We start from the raw sequence: 20,580 nt of genomic DNA on the forward strand, positions 1-20,580 counted from the left end.
CCCATTTTACATTGACAAAAACAGCTTAGTAAAAATTCAGTTTGAAACACATGATAGGTGCAGGCATGGCTGTGTGGTTAAGTTTGCTTCCTAACCATGTGGTCTTGGGTTCAGTCCCACTGTGCAGCACTTTGGACAAGTGTCTTCTACCCCAGGCCTACCAAAGACTTGGGACTGGATTTGGGAGATAGAAACTGAAATGTCTATTTGTATTTTTGTCTTGACATCAGGTGATGGTTGTAAATGAGCATCATTTCCAGTTTCCCCCCAAAAAAAACATGTCTGACCACAGGGAAATACTACCTTGCTAGGATACAGGTGAAGCTTGACAACAGTATGGACATCAGAACAGTCAATTATATATTATAAGAAATCCAGAAACCATCTTGAAAAAAAAAAAAAAGAGTTGGAAGGAGGTTTTAAAAGTTTTCCATATAAACATCATAAATAATTCGTTCACTTTCAAGAGAATGCGAGATAATTATTGGAACAGTGGATCTCAAAGCATATGCAGCTATAAATAATAGTATGCAAACACTGAACTGAGAAACCCTTTTAGATAGAAAATGTTGAAGGCTGCCCATGAGACATGAACCCAAATCCCACTGGCAACTATCAACTTTTTCTATCAAAAAGAAATTTTCAGCCCAGTGTTTGCATATTATTTATAGCTTTGTGTGCTTCAAGATCCACTGTTCCAATAAAGACTAATCCCACTTAAACATTTGTTCTTTTGGAACAGCACATAATTGAGATGAATAAATAAATGATTTGAAATAGGGTATTGTTATAGAGTGCTGCTTTCACACCACATCATCAAGAAATATTTGATTAAGCCAGCCTTGCATTATTTCCATATTAAAAAAGGTAGGTAACTCATTACAGAAAGTAAACAAAAATATAACTTCTTCAAATGATTTTGTTTGCAAAATTTTTGAATGAAGATCTATGGTGGCCCGTACATTTTTATTCATAAATTGAACTGGATCCAAACCAGCCAAAAATATATTACAGGATCTCTGATGTTCAAAACTTAGAAATGCAAGGAACTGTTTTGGAAACCAAATAAAAAAAAATTATAAAAAGTTAAGAGGGTGGTGATTGATTCACCTATTTTGAAACATTTACTTGTTTCGATAACTCACGAAAGCCAAGTTTATTTTTAGATTTCCCATTATTGCTGGTTTTATTTTTAATAATGCTAATTTCACCAAAAATTACTCTAAAGAAAAGCCGGTGTGTATTGTAGACAAGATATATTTTTTTATAACATTTCATTGCCTAAAAACAGGAGTGCATTGTACACACGAGCAGTATTCTATAACAATAACCTATTTCAATGTGGGAATTTTAGCATTTCCTGTTGTTAATTGCAATGCTTTCTTTGAAGTTTACCTTAAAGTCAGTGTATATTATGGACGAAATTTATTTTTCTGGCAGTTCATTACCCCAAAATAGTGATGCACATGATGTATATGAATATAATTTATGAGAAGGTACATGGCTCGGTGGTTAGAGCATTGGACTTAGATTCAATTCCTGGACCAAGCTGTGTGTGTTCTTGAGCAAGACAATTTATTTCACGTTGCTCCAGTTCACTCAGCTGTGGAAATAAGTTGTGACATCACAGATGCCAAGCGGTATTGGCCTTTGCCTTTACCTTTCCCTTGGATAACGTTGGTGGTGTGGCGAGGGGAGGCTGTTATGCATGGGTGACTGCTGGTCTTCCATAAACAACTTTGTCTGGACTTGTGCCTCAGAGGGTAACTTTCTAGGTGCAATCCCATGGTCATTCATGACCAAATAGGGTTCCTTTTATTGTGCCGGTGGCACGTAAAAAGCACCATCCAACCGTGGCCGTTTGCCAGCCCCGTCTGGCACATAAAAAGCACCCACTACACTCATGGAGTGGTTGGCGTTAGGAAGGGCATCCAGCCGTAGAAACATTGCCAGATCAGACTGGGCCTGGTGCAGCCTTCTGGCTTACCAGACCCCAGTTGAACCGTCCAACCCATGCTAGCATGGAAAGCGGACGCTAAATGATGATAAATGATATGGAAATGTTGAAGTTTGAATTTGGATAAGTTTGCATGTTATGACAATGACAAGAATATAATATTTTAGGACTGAACCTTCAGAGAAAAATTAATGTTCCAACATTTTTTTATACTGTTATATCACCAAAAACTGGGTTTCTTGATTCACTTCCACTTTATGCCTGTCGATAACTTATGGTCTTCATCTGTCTGCAGCTGCACCTTGAATCTCCTTGGAGGACCTTCAAATCATGTATCACATACTTAGGCTCTTCACTCCCTATGTAGCTTAGGCCATTGCTGACTTCTCTCCACTATTTTCAACTCTGGGCTGTTTTTGTCTCTCCTTCAGTATTGGCAGTGGAGGGGGGCATCCCCTTCTGTGTATCCCTGAGGGAAGGCCTTCCTCTCCCAAATTTTGTTGGTTTTGAATTGTCATCAATGCTCCTCTAATATTGCTTTTTTTTTCTAGGTTGGGGATGCTGCCCCTACACAAGCCAATTTTTACCTCTTGGAAAAGGTGGTCTGTACAAGTCTGGCCTCTATCCTTTGACCTGCCCAATATGGAAATCCTAGCAGGAGCTTGCTCTTCATTGGCATAGCTCTCAGGGTCATTCTGATACACAAGCCACCACACTGAAACAAAGACTGCCCCTTGATGGTCTACAAATAATTATGCACCAATAAAAGTACTTAATTGGGTATTTATTTCATCAACATCAGAAGAGTGATAGATGAGGTTAATCTCAGCTAGATTTTGACATAAGTCCAATTGGTTCCTGCTTGCCAAAATCATCATCATCATCATTTAACATCCGCTTTCCATGCTGGCATGGGTTGGACAGTATGATTGAGGGCTGGTAAGCCAGAAGGCTGCACCAGTCTCTAATCTGATCTGGCAAAGTTTCTACTGCTGAATGCCCTTCCTAATGCCAACCTTTCTGAGAGTGTAGTGGGTGCTTTTATGTGCCATCGGCATGAGGGCCAGTCAGGCAGTACTGGCATCAGCCATGCTCAACTGGTACTTTTTACATGCCACCTGCACAGGAGCCAGTCCGGCAGCACTGGCAACAACTACACTCAAATGGTGCTTTCTTTTACATGCCACTGGCATGGGTGCCAATCAGGCAGTACTGTCATCGGCCATGACGATTTCACATACCTCAACAGGTCTTCGAAAGCATAGTTTATTATCCAGTGATTAAAGAGTACTCTTAAATGGGCTGGTTCTGCAGCACTGGCATAAGCCACAGTTATGGTCTCACTTGGCTTGCTGTATCTTCTCAATCACAGCATATCTCCAAAGGTCTCAGTCACTTGTCATTGCCTCGGTGAGGCCCAATGTTCGAAGGTTGTGCTTCACCACCTCATCCCAAGTCTTCCTGGGTCTACCTCTTCCACAGGTTCCCTCAACTGCGAGGGTGTGACACTTTTTCACACAGCTGTCCTCATACATTCGCAACACATGACCATACCAGCGCAGTCTTCTCTCTTGCACACCACATCTAATGCTTCTTAAGTCCAACTTTTCTCTCAGGGTGCTTACACTCTGTCGTTATGCACACTGACATTATACATCCAGTGGAGCATCAGAGGTAGGAGCTCTCTGAACTCTGCCCAGGTTATCCTTGCTCTAGCAGCTACACTCAGAACATCCACCACTGCTACTGACTTGGTCACCTAGGTAACAGAAGCTATCAACTACTTGTAGTTTTTTTCCCCACTGGAATGTGACAGAAGCTGTTCTCTGCACGTTTTCAGTGTTTACTGCTCCTTAGCATTTTCCACACAAAAAAACTATCTTCCCAGTAAGCCTTCCTTTGGTATTGCTGCACCTCTTATGTGCCCATAGCTAACATTTAGTCAGTATGCTGATAACATGGTTAATTACTCTTTTTGAGCATCTGTCGGTCAATGACTGCAGGGAAGTGTGAGTGGAATGGGGAACTGAGTGATGTTAGGCAAGGTTCTGGTTTGAATCGTTATAAGAAAGTGGGAACCATGCTATGGCATGAAGACATTGTTTTGCAATCATGCCAAGGCACCATTTGTATAACAAAATACACATTTCTTTACTACCCACAAGGGGGTAAACACAGAGAGGACAAATGGATTAAGTCGATTATATTGACCCCAGTGTGTAACTGGTACTTATTTAATTACCCCGAAAGGATAAGTTGACCTCGGCGGAATTTGAACTCAGAACGTAGTGACAGATGAAATACGGCTACGCATTTCGCCCGGCGTGCTAACGTTTCTGCCAGCTAAGATTACAGAACTAACTGGTTTTGATATAACAGTTGGGTATGCATGTATGCTATATAAATTGTTTTATGGCATTAACATTGGTTTAGATTTTCATTGTTGGGGACGAGGGTAATAAAATAAATACCAGTAATTTGCTAATGTCAACTGTATCAACTCCTTTTATCAAAAAAATTACACCATAGTGCGATGAGTTATATCTATGCAAAAGAAACCATAAGTTAATAATTACACAGTGCAGACAGATTTGTGTGATTAAGAAACACACTTTGCAACTGTGTGGTCTTGAGTTCAGTCCTTCTGTGTGTCATCTTGGGCAAGTGTCTTCTACTATAGCTCTGGGCCAACCAATGCCTTGTGAGTGGATTTGGTGGATAGAAACTGTGTAGAAGCCTTTTGTATGTATGTATGTATATATGTGTGTGTCTGTGTTGTCTCTCTCCCCCCACTGTTTAACAACTGTTCTTGGTTTGTCTACATTCACATAACTTAGTTCAGCAAAAGAGACCAATAGAAGAAATACCAGACTTTAAAATACATAAGTATTGGAGTTGATTTGTTTGACTAAACCTTTCAAGGTGGTGCTCCAGCATGGCTGTAGTTGTATGACTGAAACAAGTAAAAGATACTTAATGCTCTCTACTTTTTTTTTTAATCCTTTTTAAGATCCTGTGAGGACCCAGTTAGTTCTCCTTATTCTTTCCACACTTCTGTTTTCATTCAGGAAACTTTTTTTACCAGATCTGATATCAAACAAATATGAAGTAACACAAATCATTTAAAACTGACTGTTTTACCCTCCATACCTTGTTTCACATAAACTCATGTGATTTTCAGCCATACACAAAACATTAGCCTCCAGCCCCTTTCTGTTGTAAATTAAACTAGCTGTCTGTTATAAGAAGCCATTTATTTTTGTGGTATGTAAAAAATGTATGTTGCTGTTCTGTTTTCTCCTGGTGTATATGATGTTGTTAAAGCTATAATTAAGATCTCTCTATAATAAATTTATATTACATAAGTGACATTCAAATATTAAAACTAAGAATTTGATGTTGGTATTTTAGTTCATTGTTTGTGATGGTTGCTATAGGGTACTTATAAGTTCTTAGTGAAACAGGTTCATGCCTGTAACACAATTGGTGGGCCTTACAGAATGCTTGATTTAACACCAGCCCCTGCCATATTCTTGAGTGTCAGTTTGTCACAAGCATTATTACCAGACTTCCAGTTTTCTCTCATTGGCGGTATGTTAGACGTACCACCACATTGTCCTTGGGCACCTATAGTTACCTCTTTCATGGGCATTACAATCAAGCCTCACATTTTTTTCTTGCAAACATTGGTCTGTATATAGTCTGGCTGGTCATTGTTTTGTGTGAATCTCACCAGTCTGGGAGAGTCTATCAAGCTCAGAACCATTTGTATCCTTATACTCTTTCATATTTATCCATGCTCTGAAGCCCTCATCATCATCATTTAATGTCCGCTTTCCATTCTAGCATGGGTTGGGCGATTTGACTGAGGTCTGGCGAATCAGATGGCTGCACCAGGCTCCAATCTGATCTGGCAGAGTTTCTACAGCTGGATGCCCTTCCTAACGTCAACCACTCCAAGAGTGTAGTGGGTGCTTTTATGTTCCACCAGCATGAGGGCCAGTCAGGTGGTACTGGCATGGCCACACTCAAATGGTGCTTTTTATGTGCCTCCTGCACAGGAGCCAGTCCAACGGCACTGGCAACAACCTCGCTCAAATGTTTTTTTCACGTGCCACCAGCACAAGTGCCAGTAAGGCGATGCAGGTAATGATCATGCTCGAATGGTGTTTTTTACGTGCCATCAGCACAGAGGCCAGCTTGTTGCTCTGGCAACAATCACGCTCGCCGATAGTCTGAATATATCTGAAGGATCTAGTGTCCACAGCAGAGTTTAACAAACTTGTCTTTTTGCTCAATATCACTCCTGACCAAACAGATCGATGACTGCAAGAATTCTGCCAGTGACCATTTTATATGTGTTTTTCTGATATAATGTTCTCAGGATTACATTATCCTTTTCTAAGCAGGTGGGGGTATGATTTGAGGAAAATTTGGTTGCTACTTCAAACAGATGGAATGACCTCGTAGAACCTTCCTCATTGGCTCAAGTTTGACAAGGGGGAGTTGGTTGGTGTATAGTTGTTCCCTAGAATTTCCTAGAGGTGTCAATAAACCAGCACACTCAGTGGTACTGTTGCAGTTATCCTAGAGTTTTATGTATATTGTATAATTGTCTGTTATTAGGTGGTAAAGATTGAAAGATGAGGTATAGTATCTACCAGAGATATGTTTGTATGTCTATATGTGTTTGGAGAAGTGTGGATTGAAGCAGACATCATCATCGTTTAACATTCATTTTCCATGCTAGCATGGGTTGAACGGTTCGACCAGGGTCTGGGAAGCCAGGAGGCTGCACCAGGCTCCAGTCTGATCTGGCAGCGTTTCTACAGCTGGATGCCCTTCCTAACACCAACCAATCCGTGAGTGTAGTGGGTGCTTTTTATGTGCCACCAGCATGGGTATCACAACTACAGTTTCCATTTGATTATACCACTATATGATTGTCATAGACTTCTATTTTCTTTCTTTTAAAAGCTTCAGGAATTATGCCAATATAGTAACTAATTATTTTCTTTTTATGCAAAGTCTGACAGCTGAAGGGGTAAGCTATTCAGGATTTTTATGTTAAAATGTTGGTGTTTTTATCTACCTAATTATCATGACTACTCTCAGTAAAGATAACATGGAGAAATAGAAATTGCTGTTTTCATATAGCTTCAATGCGTTCAAGTTTCATATAATTGGAACCACTTAACTTAATTTTACTGACCATATTTTAATACCTTTTTAGAAAAGACTTGAATGCCACAGTTTCTCTTGCTCTTCAATTATAAAAATTACAAACATCATATCATCATCATCGTTTAACGTCCGTTTTCCATGCTAGCATGGGTTAGATGATTCAATCGGGGTCTGGGAAGCCAGGAGGCTGCACCAGTCTCTAGTCTGATTTGGCAGTGTTTCTACAGCTGGATGTCCTTCCTAATACCAACCACTCCGAGTGTAGCGGGTGCTTTTTACATGCCACCGACACAGGTGCCAGGGGAGGCTGGCAGCGACCACGATCGGTTGGTGCTTTTTACGTGCCACCAGCACAGGTGCCAGGCGAGGCTGGCAGCGACCATGATCGGTTGGTGCTTTTTACGTGCCACCGGCACATTATATTAATGAACCAGTAAGGTGAAACCACATAGCTTGGTGGTTACGGTGTGGCATTCATAAGTGCAACGTCATGGTTTCAATTCCTTGGCTGGTTACTGCATAGTGTTCTTGAGCAAAATACTTCATTTCACATTGTTTTAGTTCACTAAGCTATGAATGAGTAACATCTTGGTCACTTATATGTCATGGAAACTGAATAAGCAGCACCTGTGAATCCTAGGACTTGAGACACTATTGTCCAGGGATTGATGTTGATGATGATGTAAGGAAGCCTTTACATACCCACTTGACCTGCTAGAGATATCAGCCAAATCTCCCTCAAATGAAACTATGGCAAATGTCTTCTGCCATAGCCCCAGATCAGCCCAAGCTTTGAAAATTAAATTGGATAGTTATTATTTAGCCCTGATTGAACAAACTTATGATCAAAGACAATCCAGCCATGATCATCCTGTCTTTTTATGATTACTTCTATGACTCCATTATTATTTAATATATCCTTCCTTTTTTAAGACTTTTTAGCATGATATAAGAAAATTTGGCTTCTATTTCTAGTGGCTTACGGTGAAACATGCATGGAATCACATCCCATCACTTGGTTGAACACCACAACTTAGTCGATGGGTAATTTCAGTGGCATCTACTCTGTTATAAACATTAGGACCAAACTCTTTGTTGGGCTTATTCTTTTGAATAAGCCACTAATACAAAGTCTGATCAATAAGTATCTGGACTGTTGCTATAGTAACAAAACTAAAGCACACAGGGTGAAAGCGCTTGGTACAGATTGACCTTGAACTTTGCTGTGCATGCACACTAAGTTTTAATGTTGTAGCTCACTTTCACTATTTACAGCAGTGCTTGGAAGGAAGGTGTGTAGCATGTGAGCATTTCATTGACCATGACAGAGAAAGTTGTCATGGTAATACCTGCTCAGAGGCCTTCGCAAATTTGCAGAAAGTGTATGGAGAGGAGTATATGAGCCACACACAAGTGTACGAGTGGTTGAAAAAATGCTGATATTGATGAATGTTCAGGGAGACCCACAACCAGCAGCACTGAAAAAAAAAAACAGTGCAGATGTGCGTGCAGCTGTGAGGGGAAATCATCAAACCACCATCCATGAGTTATCAGAGGATGTGCAGATTAGTTACAGTTCAGTTCAGTTCACTGAAGATTTATGTATGAGACACATGTCTGCCAAGTTTGTGTGAAAACTGCTTTCAGCTGACCAAAAAGACACTCAAGTTTCAGTAGCACAAGATCTTGATTGAGTCGAAAATGATGGAAACTTTCTAAAAACTTTGCATAGGCCTCTGAGCAGGTATCACCAAGCTTTTGGCAAAATTTGATGCAGATTCTCTGCTAAACTTTCTCTGTCATCGTCAATACGATGATGATCACATGCTACACACCTTCCTTCCAAACACTGCTATAAACAACAGAACTGAGCTAGAATATTAAAACTTAGTGCACATGCACAGCAGAGATCAAGTTCAATTTGTTCCAAGCAGCTTCACTCTCTGTGTTTCAGCTTTGTTACTATAGCAACAGTCCGGATACTTATTGATCAGATCACATACATAAAAAAAAAGTTCTATTTCCCAAAAAGTGATATAAAAGATTTACAGAAATAATCACAATTATACTTTTGTTTTTCATGTACTCTGAAAGATTACATTCTCTTTTTGGTGGTGGTAGTGATGGGGGGGGGGGGGTTCATTTTTCCTCTTGTTTTTTTTATTACTTTATTGTTGTCTCTGATGGCATTTGAGTGTCAGCTCTTAAATTACTACTGCACCTCGGAAGTTCACTCCTTGCCTCAATTTAAAATGCTCTAATTGATATCTGAAGTAAGTAGGCTTTAGTTATACATTTAGTGTTTTGTAAATCTATTTGGCTAAGAGTCATTCAAGCCCACACAGACAAGCAACATCACTGTATGAATTCGAAAATGATGGTCTCTAAACTGTTCACAAGGTATAACACACACACACACACACATACACACACACATCACACTCAACACACATACTCATGTATAGAAACATCTACTTTTTTGTTTATGTTTTATTTTTTAAATTTTGCTTTTGTGTTTTCCCAAGAAACTGATGCATTCGCTAGACTGATTTATATTATTTCAGGAATAATCATATTTTTCTTATTAATTTATTCATGATTTACAATGAAACCACTATAGTACATTTCACAGTAAACTTAGTCCATGATCAGGTTTGTGTTTCCAGTTGCATCACTAATATCCCGAGAAGGAGGGAGCGAGAGAAATTAAGGGGTATACCTAATATGTTTCTTAGCTTAACAGTACTCACTACCTAGCCCTCGGGTGTCTTTAACAGAGTTCACTTGGTGCTGGATTAAGGCATGGGCTTTAGAGGCTGCAGCCTGAAGGCCGCCACCAGCTAAAGGGGCTCCAGAGATGAAGTAAAAAGTTTTTGAAAATATCATTGAGAGCCACACCAGTACTAGCCTCAGGGCCTACAAAATCTTAATCTGGCTCTGAATCCATTCTGTTAGTATTTAGGCACTGGTTTGGGTCTGAGGGTAACTTTTCTTTCTCCCATTTAGTTTTGGAGTCCTTGAAAAAAGCTATGGACTTTGCTCTTCCTCTCTTTGATGAAGGTCATTAATAATAATAATAATAATAGTAATAATAATGGTTTTTAATATAGGTGTAGGGTTTTAAATGTGACAGAAGTTCGTTAGTTGATTAAATCATTTCTAGCACTTGACTCGTACTACTTTATTTTATCAACCCCAGAGGGGTGAAAGGCAAAATTAACTTTGGTGGGATTTGAACTCAAAACATAATAAAGAGCTGTAAGAAATACCATTAACATTTCTGCCATTCCACTGCTATGATAATGATTTCTTTTATAAGGCCTGAAATTTTTGCAGGGAGTGGCTAGTTGTTTACAACGACCCCAGTATCCAATTGGTACTCATTTTCTCGATCCTGAAAGGATGATAGGCAAAGTAGTCTTTGGCAGAATTTATGGATGTAATGCTGCTAAGCGTTATCGTCTGATGCACTAACGATTATGCCAGCTCACAACCTTAATAATAATAATGATTCTTTCTACTATAAGGTTTGAAATTTTGCGGGGAGGGAGCTAGTTGGTTACATTGACCCCAGTGCTTGAATGGTGCTTATTTTATCAAACCGAAAGGATGAATGGCAAAGTCAACCTTAGTGGAATGTGATCTCTGAAAGTCAGACATCCTACTAAGGATTTTGTCCTTATGCTTATGGTTCTTGCCACCTTAATGATGATGATGATAATAATATAATAATAATAATAATAATAATAATAATAATAAATGAAAACTGCATCATTTAACTTCTCTACTGTTTCTAGAGTTTATTTATTTAAAAGAAATCATGTTTGTTATTTAAATTTTTACCATGTTTTTTATTTGAATATTTAACAATGTTTGATTTAATTGTTATTGTATTGTCTTTTGTCTTTCTTTCTTTAGGAACCAACATAACAGTATTTTTGCAGAAGTGGAATTTGGGCCAAAAGGAACTTTGATGGACAACTCTAGACTCATGTAAGTTTTTGTCTAAGCTATTCTTCTCTCATTTAGTTTGATTTGTTTCCAAAATGTCTTTTATACTAATTCAACAAAATTCGAGAAATATACTAGTTTCAAATTTTGGCACAAGGCCAGCAATTTCGAGGAAGGGCTAATTCGATTAAATTGACACCAGTGAGCAACTGGTACTTATTTTATTGACCCCCAAGAGGAGGTAAGGCAAAGTGGACCCTGATGGCATTTGAACCTAGAACATAAAAATGGACAAAATACTGCTAAGCATTTTCGCCACTGTGCTGGTGATTTTGTCAGCTTGCTTCCTTAATTCAAAAAACATTAAATATGTATTTAAATTTAAACAAGTACTCTTCCCACCTAATTGAGGGTTATTTGGTGACCTTAGTGCTGCTGGTGCCATGAAAAGAGTACCCAGTACATTCTTTAAAGTGGTTGGCTTTGGGAAGGGCATCAAACCATAGAAACCATGCCAAAGCAGAGCTTGGTGCAGTCTTCTGACTTGCCAGCTCCAGTCATACAGTTCAACCCATGCCAACATTGAAAACAAATTAAATGATGATGATGATTTTGCAATTCAGCTTCAAAATGGTCACCAGGTGCAGTCCAACTGCACCTGGTGGCGTTTATGGACATTCTTGTTTGGCAAATTGTTTGCCAGCTCTACATTTTCAAATTGCTCTAGAATTTAAAAAATCCCTTATTTGAAAGCTCCTCTCTCTCTCTTTCTGTCCCTGTTTACTCTATCATTATTATTATTATTATTATTCTGCTGTTCGTCACCACCTGTTCCTTTTTCTGCATTGTCATCATTTCTTCTCCCCTACCTTCCCCAACTTGTGTATCATTGGTCACCCTTTATCTCCCCTTAAGCTCCACCCGATTTCTACAGTTATCTAATCTTCTCTTTTCCTTACCCTTCCCCCCTATCATCCCTCAACACTTGTTCTTCATAATATTCTCCCTCTCACTCATTACCTGCTCTCATTCCCCTATAAACTCTTGCAACCACTAACCACTCGCACTTCCTGTTCCCCTTTCCCCATTTATTTCTTTTCACCTCATATCTTGAGGGTCCACTTTCACACCTCATCACCACTATTTTTATCTTCTTCCAGTTCACACACAAACACACACACACTTCCATCATCTCTTCTATAATGCAAGTAGCAGTGTAGCTTCCCTACAGCAAGAAACCTTTTCCATTCTGGACCCTTCTCTCTCACTTTAACCCCTCATCCTATAGCATAAAGCTGTCTCCCTCTCTACTAAAGCCCCATTCAGTTGAAGGGAATCTTAGCCATAGCAGAGTTAAGTTGTGCTAACAATCAATATTTTGTCCTGGCAGAATTGCCAAGTTAAACAAACTGTTGTATTTAATTGTACTTACTTTCAGTCCTTGTAATGTCAACTTTGATTTTTATCCTAGGGTAGATAAGATAAATACCTGTTATTTACTGGCAGGGGTAAGGATCTATTTGACAACACTCTCTTCCCAAATTTTGTGGCCATATGTTTATGATAGAATTCAATATCATAACCCTCATGCTGAGGGAGATTACTCTACCAGCCAGGTTCTAACTAAAAGTCAGTATACTCTTACTTTGTGGCTGATGATAGTAAGGAGTAACACCAGACTTGTAATAAATTAAGGAGTGGCTGTGTGGTAAGTAGCTTGCTTACCAACCACATGGTTTCAGGTTCAGTCCCTCTGTATGGCACTTTGGGTCAATCAAAGCCTTGTGAGTAGGTTTGGTAGACGGAGACTGAAAGAAGCCCGTCATATATATATATATATATATACACACATCTGTATGTGTGCCTTTGTGTCTGTGTTTGTTTCCCCCCCCCCATCACCGCTTGACAATGTATGCTGGTGTGTTTACGCCCTCGTAACTTACTTGTTCAGCAAAAGAGACCGATAGAATAAGTACTAGGCTTACGAAGAATAATTCCTGGGGGTCGATTTATTCGACTACAGGCATTGCTCCAGCATGGCCACAGTCAAATGACTGAAACAAATAAAAGACTAAAATGTTTGTCACCCATTGTAGTATGGAAAAGATCCTTTGTATCCCATCCACAGAACATTGAACTAATGAGAGAGCATTAAGAAAGGAATTTTTGAGTAGTGTGAGACTGTGTAACTCTTTTTTATATTGTCGAAATATGGAAAACGAAGCAATTTGGTTGTGACATGGATGGACGCCTTCATAAATTATTTTATACCTAAAAGAGGTATAAAATAATTACAAAGGTGACTGAACATGAAGGAATGGTTAAGGAAGATGGTGGTGGAAAATATGAGGTGGGCTAACTACCAAGGAAGATAGATTTGGTTATACACCTACAGCTGAAAGAAAATAAAATTTTTTGTTGAAATTTCTCACATCGTGGCATATAAACTCATCCAAGATCATAGATTTCCCTATATGATTTTTGCTGACACAAACATCTGTTTTCTGAGGCTTGATTTTTCACCTCATTACATAATTATTTTCTTTTTTTTTTATGCTCCCTTCACTAAATAAGTTTATATTAACGTACCTATTTTATTATAAATTATCTGCAGTTATTTTCTTACTTGCTTTATACTTTATTTGTTCATTTAACAGCTGTTTTTTTTTTTTTTTGTCCATGGAAGCATTGGTTGGATAGGGGAAATATTTGAGGCAGGATTTTATGGTTGGATGCAGTTCTTGTTGCCAATCCTTACCTGTTTTACAACTAGGAGATTTCTTGTTCCATAGATTTTTGAAAATGCAGAGCAACTGATCATAATATTAACAAACAATATAAACAACACCATTTCACTCGAGTGAAACTTTGAGATGTCAACATTCTCACACGTTCAAACACACTCAGATATATGTACATACATGCATATAGACACACATATACAATGGGCTTCCTAGTTTCCATCTACCAATTTCACTCATAAGGCATTGTCTCAGAATATCAAAGGATGTGTTCTCTCTCTCTCTTCCTCTCTCTCTTCTTTTCCCCCTCTACTTGAAATCACATCTTAGATAGAAAAGAAACATTGATTTATGCTGTCTTAGCCCTTTAGCATTCAGATTACTCAGTCAAATGTAATGCTTATTTATTCAGATCACTCATTACCTCCATAGCTCTGGGGTTTCAATGAGGTGATTATTTATTTTTAGAATGACACAGTAGGGCTGATGTGAGAGGCTACACATGGCCAGTTTTAATGTCAAAACAGGTAGAATATTTGGGCCAGATATGGCTGGTTTAAATTTTTATTATTTATGTGCCCTTTTCAAGCCTAGCCAGGCTCATGGGTCCGGTTTCCCAGTTTCTGTGGTGTATGTGTTCCCCCCCCCCTAGCTGGAAGGGACACCAGTCCATCGCAGCGTTACTCATGAAACAGGAAGAGTGAGTGAAAGTTGGAGCGAAAGAGTACAACAGGGGTCGCCACCACCCCCTACTGGAGCCTCATGGAGCTTTAGGTGTTTTCGCTCAATAAACATACACAACGCCTGGGTTGGGAATCAAAACCCCAATCCTCCGACTGCGAGTCCACTGTCCTAACCACTGGGCCATTGTGCCTCCACAGCTGGTTTAAATGCTAAAGGGTTAAATATATTGTCTGAAAATAAGATGAGATGGTCTTGGCTGGAATACTGTTGAGGTCAGCTTGATCAGAGCAGTTGTAGTCCCAGATACACTAGAGCGAAAAGACAAGATGGTCACTACTAGAGTGCTTTTTCATTGTAGGCCGATTTGGTACAAGCTAATCTGGGACTAAACTACAACTTTCTGGATCAGAAGAAAGAGGTAGTGTCCATGGCTTTTGCAAACCCTCCAAGAATGGTGGGATTGATGTCATTAATCTTAATCTTCCACTTAAACTGCTACAAGTTGGCACCTGCAAGGAAGGTATGAGCAGAGGTAAAATTCTAGAAAGCCAACATTTGAGGGTGTACGTAAGGATTTGTTTTAATAGTTGGTGCAGAGCCTACCAGGTGGAACACATGAAGGATGGGAGGAGGGGAGGTGGCACAAGACCATCATAATAGTACCAGAAAAGGCAAAGAGTTGTGGAAGTCACATGTTAGTTAATAACTGGAGAAGGCGATGAGCTGGCAGAAACGTTAGCATGCCGGGCAAAATACTTAGCGGTATTTCGTCTGCCATTACGTTCTCAGTTCAAATTCCACCGAGGTCGACTTTGCCTTTCATCTTTTCGGGGTCGATTAAATAAGTACCAGTTACGCGCTGGGGTTGATATAATCGACTTAATCTGTTTGTTTGTCCTCTCTATGTTTAGCCCCTTGTGGGTAGTAAAGAAATAGGTATTTTGTCTGCCGTTACGTTCTGAGTTCAAATTCCACCGAGGTCGACTTTGCCTTTCAGGGTCGATAAATCAAGTACCAGTTACGCACTGGAGTCGATGTACTCGACTTAATCCTTTTGTCTGTCCTTGTTTGTCCCCTCTATGTTTAACCCCTTGTGGGCAATAAAGAAATAAGAAAAGGCAGAGAGAGGAGGCAGGATGCCTCTACGCCAGAGGGTGGGATGTGTCTGTGAGTGATTTTAGTAATAGCACTGTTGCAGATTATTCATAAATACACCAGCCACATGGTTCTGGGTTCAGTCCCACTGCGTGGCACCTTGGGCAAGTGTCTTCTACTATAGCCTAGGGCCGACCAAAGCCTTGTGAGTGGATTTGGTAGACGGAAACTGAAAGAAGCTCGTCGTGTATATGTGTGTGTGTGTGTGTGTATGTTTGTGTATATGTTTGTGTGCATGTCCCCCAACATCGCTTGACAACCGATGCTGGTGTGTTTACGTCCCCGTAACTTAGCGGTTCGGCGAAAGAGACCGATACAATGGGTACTAGGCTTACAAAGAATAAGTCCTGGGGTCGATTTGCTCGACTAAAGGCGGTGCTCCGGCATGACCGCAGTCAAAATGATTGAAACAAGTAAAATAGTATATCTGTACTTTTACTGAGTCTGTTAATGTTAGTACAGATTACAGGTTTTATTTTTCTCTTTGTTTTTTTTTTTTTTTTGTTTGCTTTTTCTGTTGTTCCAATCTTTGAACTGTTACAATGCTTGAAGGCTTACTGCCTTCAAGGATTTTAATCTATAAACTCCGATACTTATTTCACTATGGCGTTTATCTTATTGATTTATATTTAGTGAATAGATGAGTTTTGACTTTTTTTAACGTAAACGGCCGTAATTCAATATATTGATACACATAGGCGCGAACGCACGCACGTACACACACACACACGTCTGTGTATATGTTGTACATAAAGTCAAGCCTGGAGCCATGTATTTGTGAAGTAAACTTCCGTTTTACGTTTCATATCTTTTTCCATGCTTGCCTGATTGGGATGAGCTGTTTTAGGGAGTGGGTAATTTTTTTTTTACCGAGTCCCCCTACTTACTGTGCTAAATATTCAATTATAGGAAAATGAGTCACATCCGTTTCGTGTCAGTCAACTGAATTGGAACTAGCAGAGTTATGTACCTTGCGCAGTGACCTGACTGATTGTAGAAGTGAAGTTTCAACTCATAGCTATGTAGCCAGTAGCTAGTACCTTAACTTCCTAAACATTATATCCCTTTATAACTATTTTTGTCTTTTTATCTAGCCCTGTCAGTAAAATATAACATATCTAAGGCTGCATTATTCTTCATACATATGTCTCGTTTCATTTTTAAAATAGTAGGGTGTGATTTAAGGGAATTTTGGCTGTTATCTATAGCAGATAGAAGAACTATAAACAGGCTGCCTGTTGCCTTGATCTTTGATAGTGGTAAATGTCCCATGCCTGTTTCTATAATGGGTTCCCAGCCACTGGGCTGTAGACCAGTACAAGGCCATGGAGCATTTTGTACCAAACCACTCAGAAAGAACATATTTAAAAATTTTATTTCTATTTTATTAATTATTGCAGTCTGCAGGATATTTTTGCATTATATATGTATTATATACATATGATAATTAAATTATATATGATATACTTTGTTTGTTATGCATATAGTCACCAGCTCTGTGGAAACATTGCCTTGCAGGAATCCAGTCTGTGGTGCAAAAATAGTTGGGAACTGTTGCTCCATTACATACATGGTTATCTACCATAGTTGGGGTTGTTGTTTAGCTTGATGATAACCCTGATCAAATGTGTTCCCTAACCATCCAGGCGTTTTTTCAATATAATGTATGACTAAATTTAACAATTGAATTCTTCCTTTTTTTTATGCTAGAAAAGCAAAGAAAGATTTGATTGCTATTTCTAGCATGTCAAATGGCCTTATAAATGTCCCCTCATTGGCTTGTTCTTTGGTAGTATGGTGGTACACAACACCTGCTTGTTTATATAACTGCACTTATTTACAACTGTTATCCTTTGTATATTCTCATGCATAGGTATGACTATAAGCACAAGCATGGCTGAGTGGTTATGATGCTTGATTCCTAACCATGTCATCTCAGCTTCATTCTCACTGTATAGCATTTTGGGCGTGTGTGTTTCTTCTCTAACCCCCAGGCTGTGCAAAGCCTTATGAGTAAATATGGTTGACAGAAACAGGAGGTGTGTGTGTGTGTGTGTACATACACACACACACACACAATTGAGCAACAATCTTTATTACATAACGCTACAATTGTTTCAACATAGATTGCTGAAGCATTATATAAGATATAAATTAACATTTCATATCTGTTGTTATCGTTGTTATTCCAGTGAATTATATCTTTTTATGTGGGCATATATAAAGAATTTGCTGAATCATCCTTAAATTCCACTGAATACATACTTTTGAACTGCACCATTTTATTATTATCATTATATGAAAACTCACAGCTTATATTGCTGGGTATGATGGAAAGTGTCAGCTGTCCACAGCCAGCAGACTAAGGTGACCCTTGTTTACTGGTCATGCTTCAAGAACCCTGTGATGAATTCTTGCAGTTCCAAACAATGCTGATTTTTGTAGTTGTTCTACTTTCACACTTGCACCAATCTTTTTCAGCCATGTTGGTAGTAGAGTGCTGATACTTCCAAGTGCACCAATTACTATTGTTATCACATCTACTCTCTTCATTGACTGCAACCTTCGTATTTCCCACTTCAAATCATCATAGTTGTTTATTTTTTCTTCTTTCACATTGATCCTGTTGTCACCAGGGTATGCTATGTCAATTATCATACATGTTCTTTCTTTTTTATTCACAACAACAATGTCCAGTTTCTGATTTCTGGTTGGGTGATCACACTGGATCATTACATCCCACAGGATTTTGCAGTTCTCATTTTCAGTGACTCCTTCTGTAGTTTGCTTATACCATGTATTTGATCTCCTTATAGGCTGTGATTTCCACAGAGCTTCCAATGGATCGTTCTTGCCACATTGTCATGACGTCTTTTGCATTCGCGTTGTGCCCATTTCGGATATTTGCTATTAGGACATCCAAAATTGTTGGAAAGAAAAAAATTAGTGATTAGATTGGTAGAATTATTAGAACATGAGACCAAAATGTTGAAATATTTCTTTCAGCTCTTTGACCCTTTTGTTACCATATTTCTGCTGTGATGTTTTGTGTTTCTTTCATTTAATTTTAAATATAACAAAGAATTTAGTAAAATAGCTTAGTTATCATTAAGTTAGTGTCAGGGACATAAATTGTGACTAAGGTTTGGCAGAAGATTATAAATTAGAACTTTTGAAAACAAGACATTTGTACTCTAAAGCCAGAGGCAGTTTCAAGCAGGTTGGTATCAAACCGGTTAAGGTAGTGAAATGGCAAAATTGTTACTATGCGGGGAAAATTCTTTGTAGTATTTCTTCTGGTTTTATGTTCTGAGTTCAAATTCCACTCTGATCGACCTTACCTTTCCTCCTTGGGGTGCTTAGCAACTTGCATGTTCATTTCACAAATAGATTGTTCAGTTGTTTGCATCAGCTGGAACATTCATTGTCATAAAATCAACACAGTGCCAGTTGTGCATGTGAAGGCACGTGGCTTAGCAGTTCAGCTATTCGGCTCACAATCATTAGGTTGTGAGTTCGATTCCTGGCAGCACACTGTGTCCACGAGCAAGATACTTAATTTGATTTCACTCCAGTCCACTCAGCTGGCAAGAATGAGTAGTGCTTGTATTTCTAAGGGTCAGCCTTCTCACATTCTGTGTCATGCTGAAAACTATATTAAGGACAGTATGTGTGTCTTTGGAGTGCTTAGTGACTTATATGTTCATTTCACAAGCAGGCTGTTGTGTTGATCAGATCAACTGGAACACTCATCATAACCTACGGAGTGCCATTTACAACAAAAAATCAGAAGCCAATTTACATTGGAAAGCTAGGCACAGGAGTGGCTGTGTGGTAAGTAGCTTGCTTACCAACTACATGGTTCCGGGTTCAGTCCCACTGCGGGGCACCTTGGGCAAGTGTCTTCTAATAAAGCCTCAGGCCAACCAAAGCCTTGTGAGTGGATTTGGTAGGCGGAAACTGAAAGAAACCCGTCGTATATATGTATATGTGTGTGTGTCTGTGTTTGTCCGTCCCCCCCAACATCGCTTGACAACCGATGCTGGCGTGGTTACATCCTCGTAACTTAGCCGTTCAGCAAAAGAGACCAATACAATAAGTACTAGGCTTACACAGACTAAAGTCCTTTGGTCGATTTGCTCGACTAAAGGCGGTGCACCAGCATGGCCACAGTCAAATGACTGAAACAAGTAAAAGAGCTATTTGTTATCACAGCAACTATGATACAAGTTTTATGAACCTCATTAGGAAGTTGTTTGTATGTTTCACTTGTTTTGATAACTAAGACAGTTATGTTTGAAAACTGGCTTCTCTCTCTCCATTTACACGCACACACATGCACACACAAGTTCTAAGCTAATTAAGTAATGGACCAATTGAAGTAAACTAATAAGATAAAGATAAACCAATAGTTATTTATTCATTGACAGCTACGCAGTTGTGAATCAATTACAAAAGCTAAGTAATTCAGTTAACGATTCATGCAGCAAAACCTGTTCATCATCTTCATTATTTTATGTCTGCTTTTCCATGCTGGTATGGGTTGACAAACTGGCAGAATCTCTTGCCTGTTGCACAAAATGCTTAGCAACATTTCCTCAGGTTCTTTACATTCTGAGTTTAAATCCTACAAAGGCGAACTTTACTTTCATCTCTCCAGGGTCAATAAAATAAAGCACCAGTCCAGTACGGGGCTTGATGTAATTGACTTGTCCCTTGCCTCTCAGAATCACTGCAACTAACCAGTGTCCTGTTCAGGAAGTTTGTTATTATCTTAGTCACTTGTACATCACGGAAACTTGGTAACCAGCCTTGTGAAGTGTAAGAAAAAAAGGCGGTGGGGAGTGGGAGATGGAGGTCTTTTTCAGAAGCAGAGATCTATGTTATTCACCCTGGTTGGTCGGAGCA

The 20,580-nt window shown here is 39.1% G+C and overlaps 1 protein-coding gene across 4 annotated transcripts in view; it reads left to right on the forward strand.

The window, feature by feature from the left end:
* The window catches only part of LOC115209212 (NAD kinase), a 101,358-nt gene that overhangs the window by 5,273 nt on the left and 75,505 nt on the right, over positions 1 to 20,580 (forward strand). For 3 of the 4 annotated variants that reach the window (XR_004998220.1, XM_029777470.2, XM_036501039.1), the window contains exon 2: positions 11,060 to 11,134. Coding sequence is in view for 3 of the 4 variants with exons in the window: in XM_029777470.2 (XP_029633330.1) it covers positions 11,060 to 11,134 (75 nt within the window). In the remaining variant the exon portion in view is untranslated. Of the gene's footprint in view, positions 1 to 9,403; positions 9,542 to 11,059; positions 11,135 to 20,580 lie in introns of those variants that run through there. The other variant, XM_036501038.1, reaches the window with a different exon arrangement.

Source organism: Octopus sinensis, linkage group LG3, assembly GCF_006345805.1.
Source record: "Octopus sinensis linkage group LG3, ASM634580v1, whole genome shotgun sequence".
In the NCBI taxonomy this organism is placed as follows: Eukaryota; Metazoa; Mollusca; class Cephalopoda; order Octopoda; family Octopodidae; genus Octopus; species Octopus sinensis.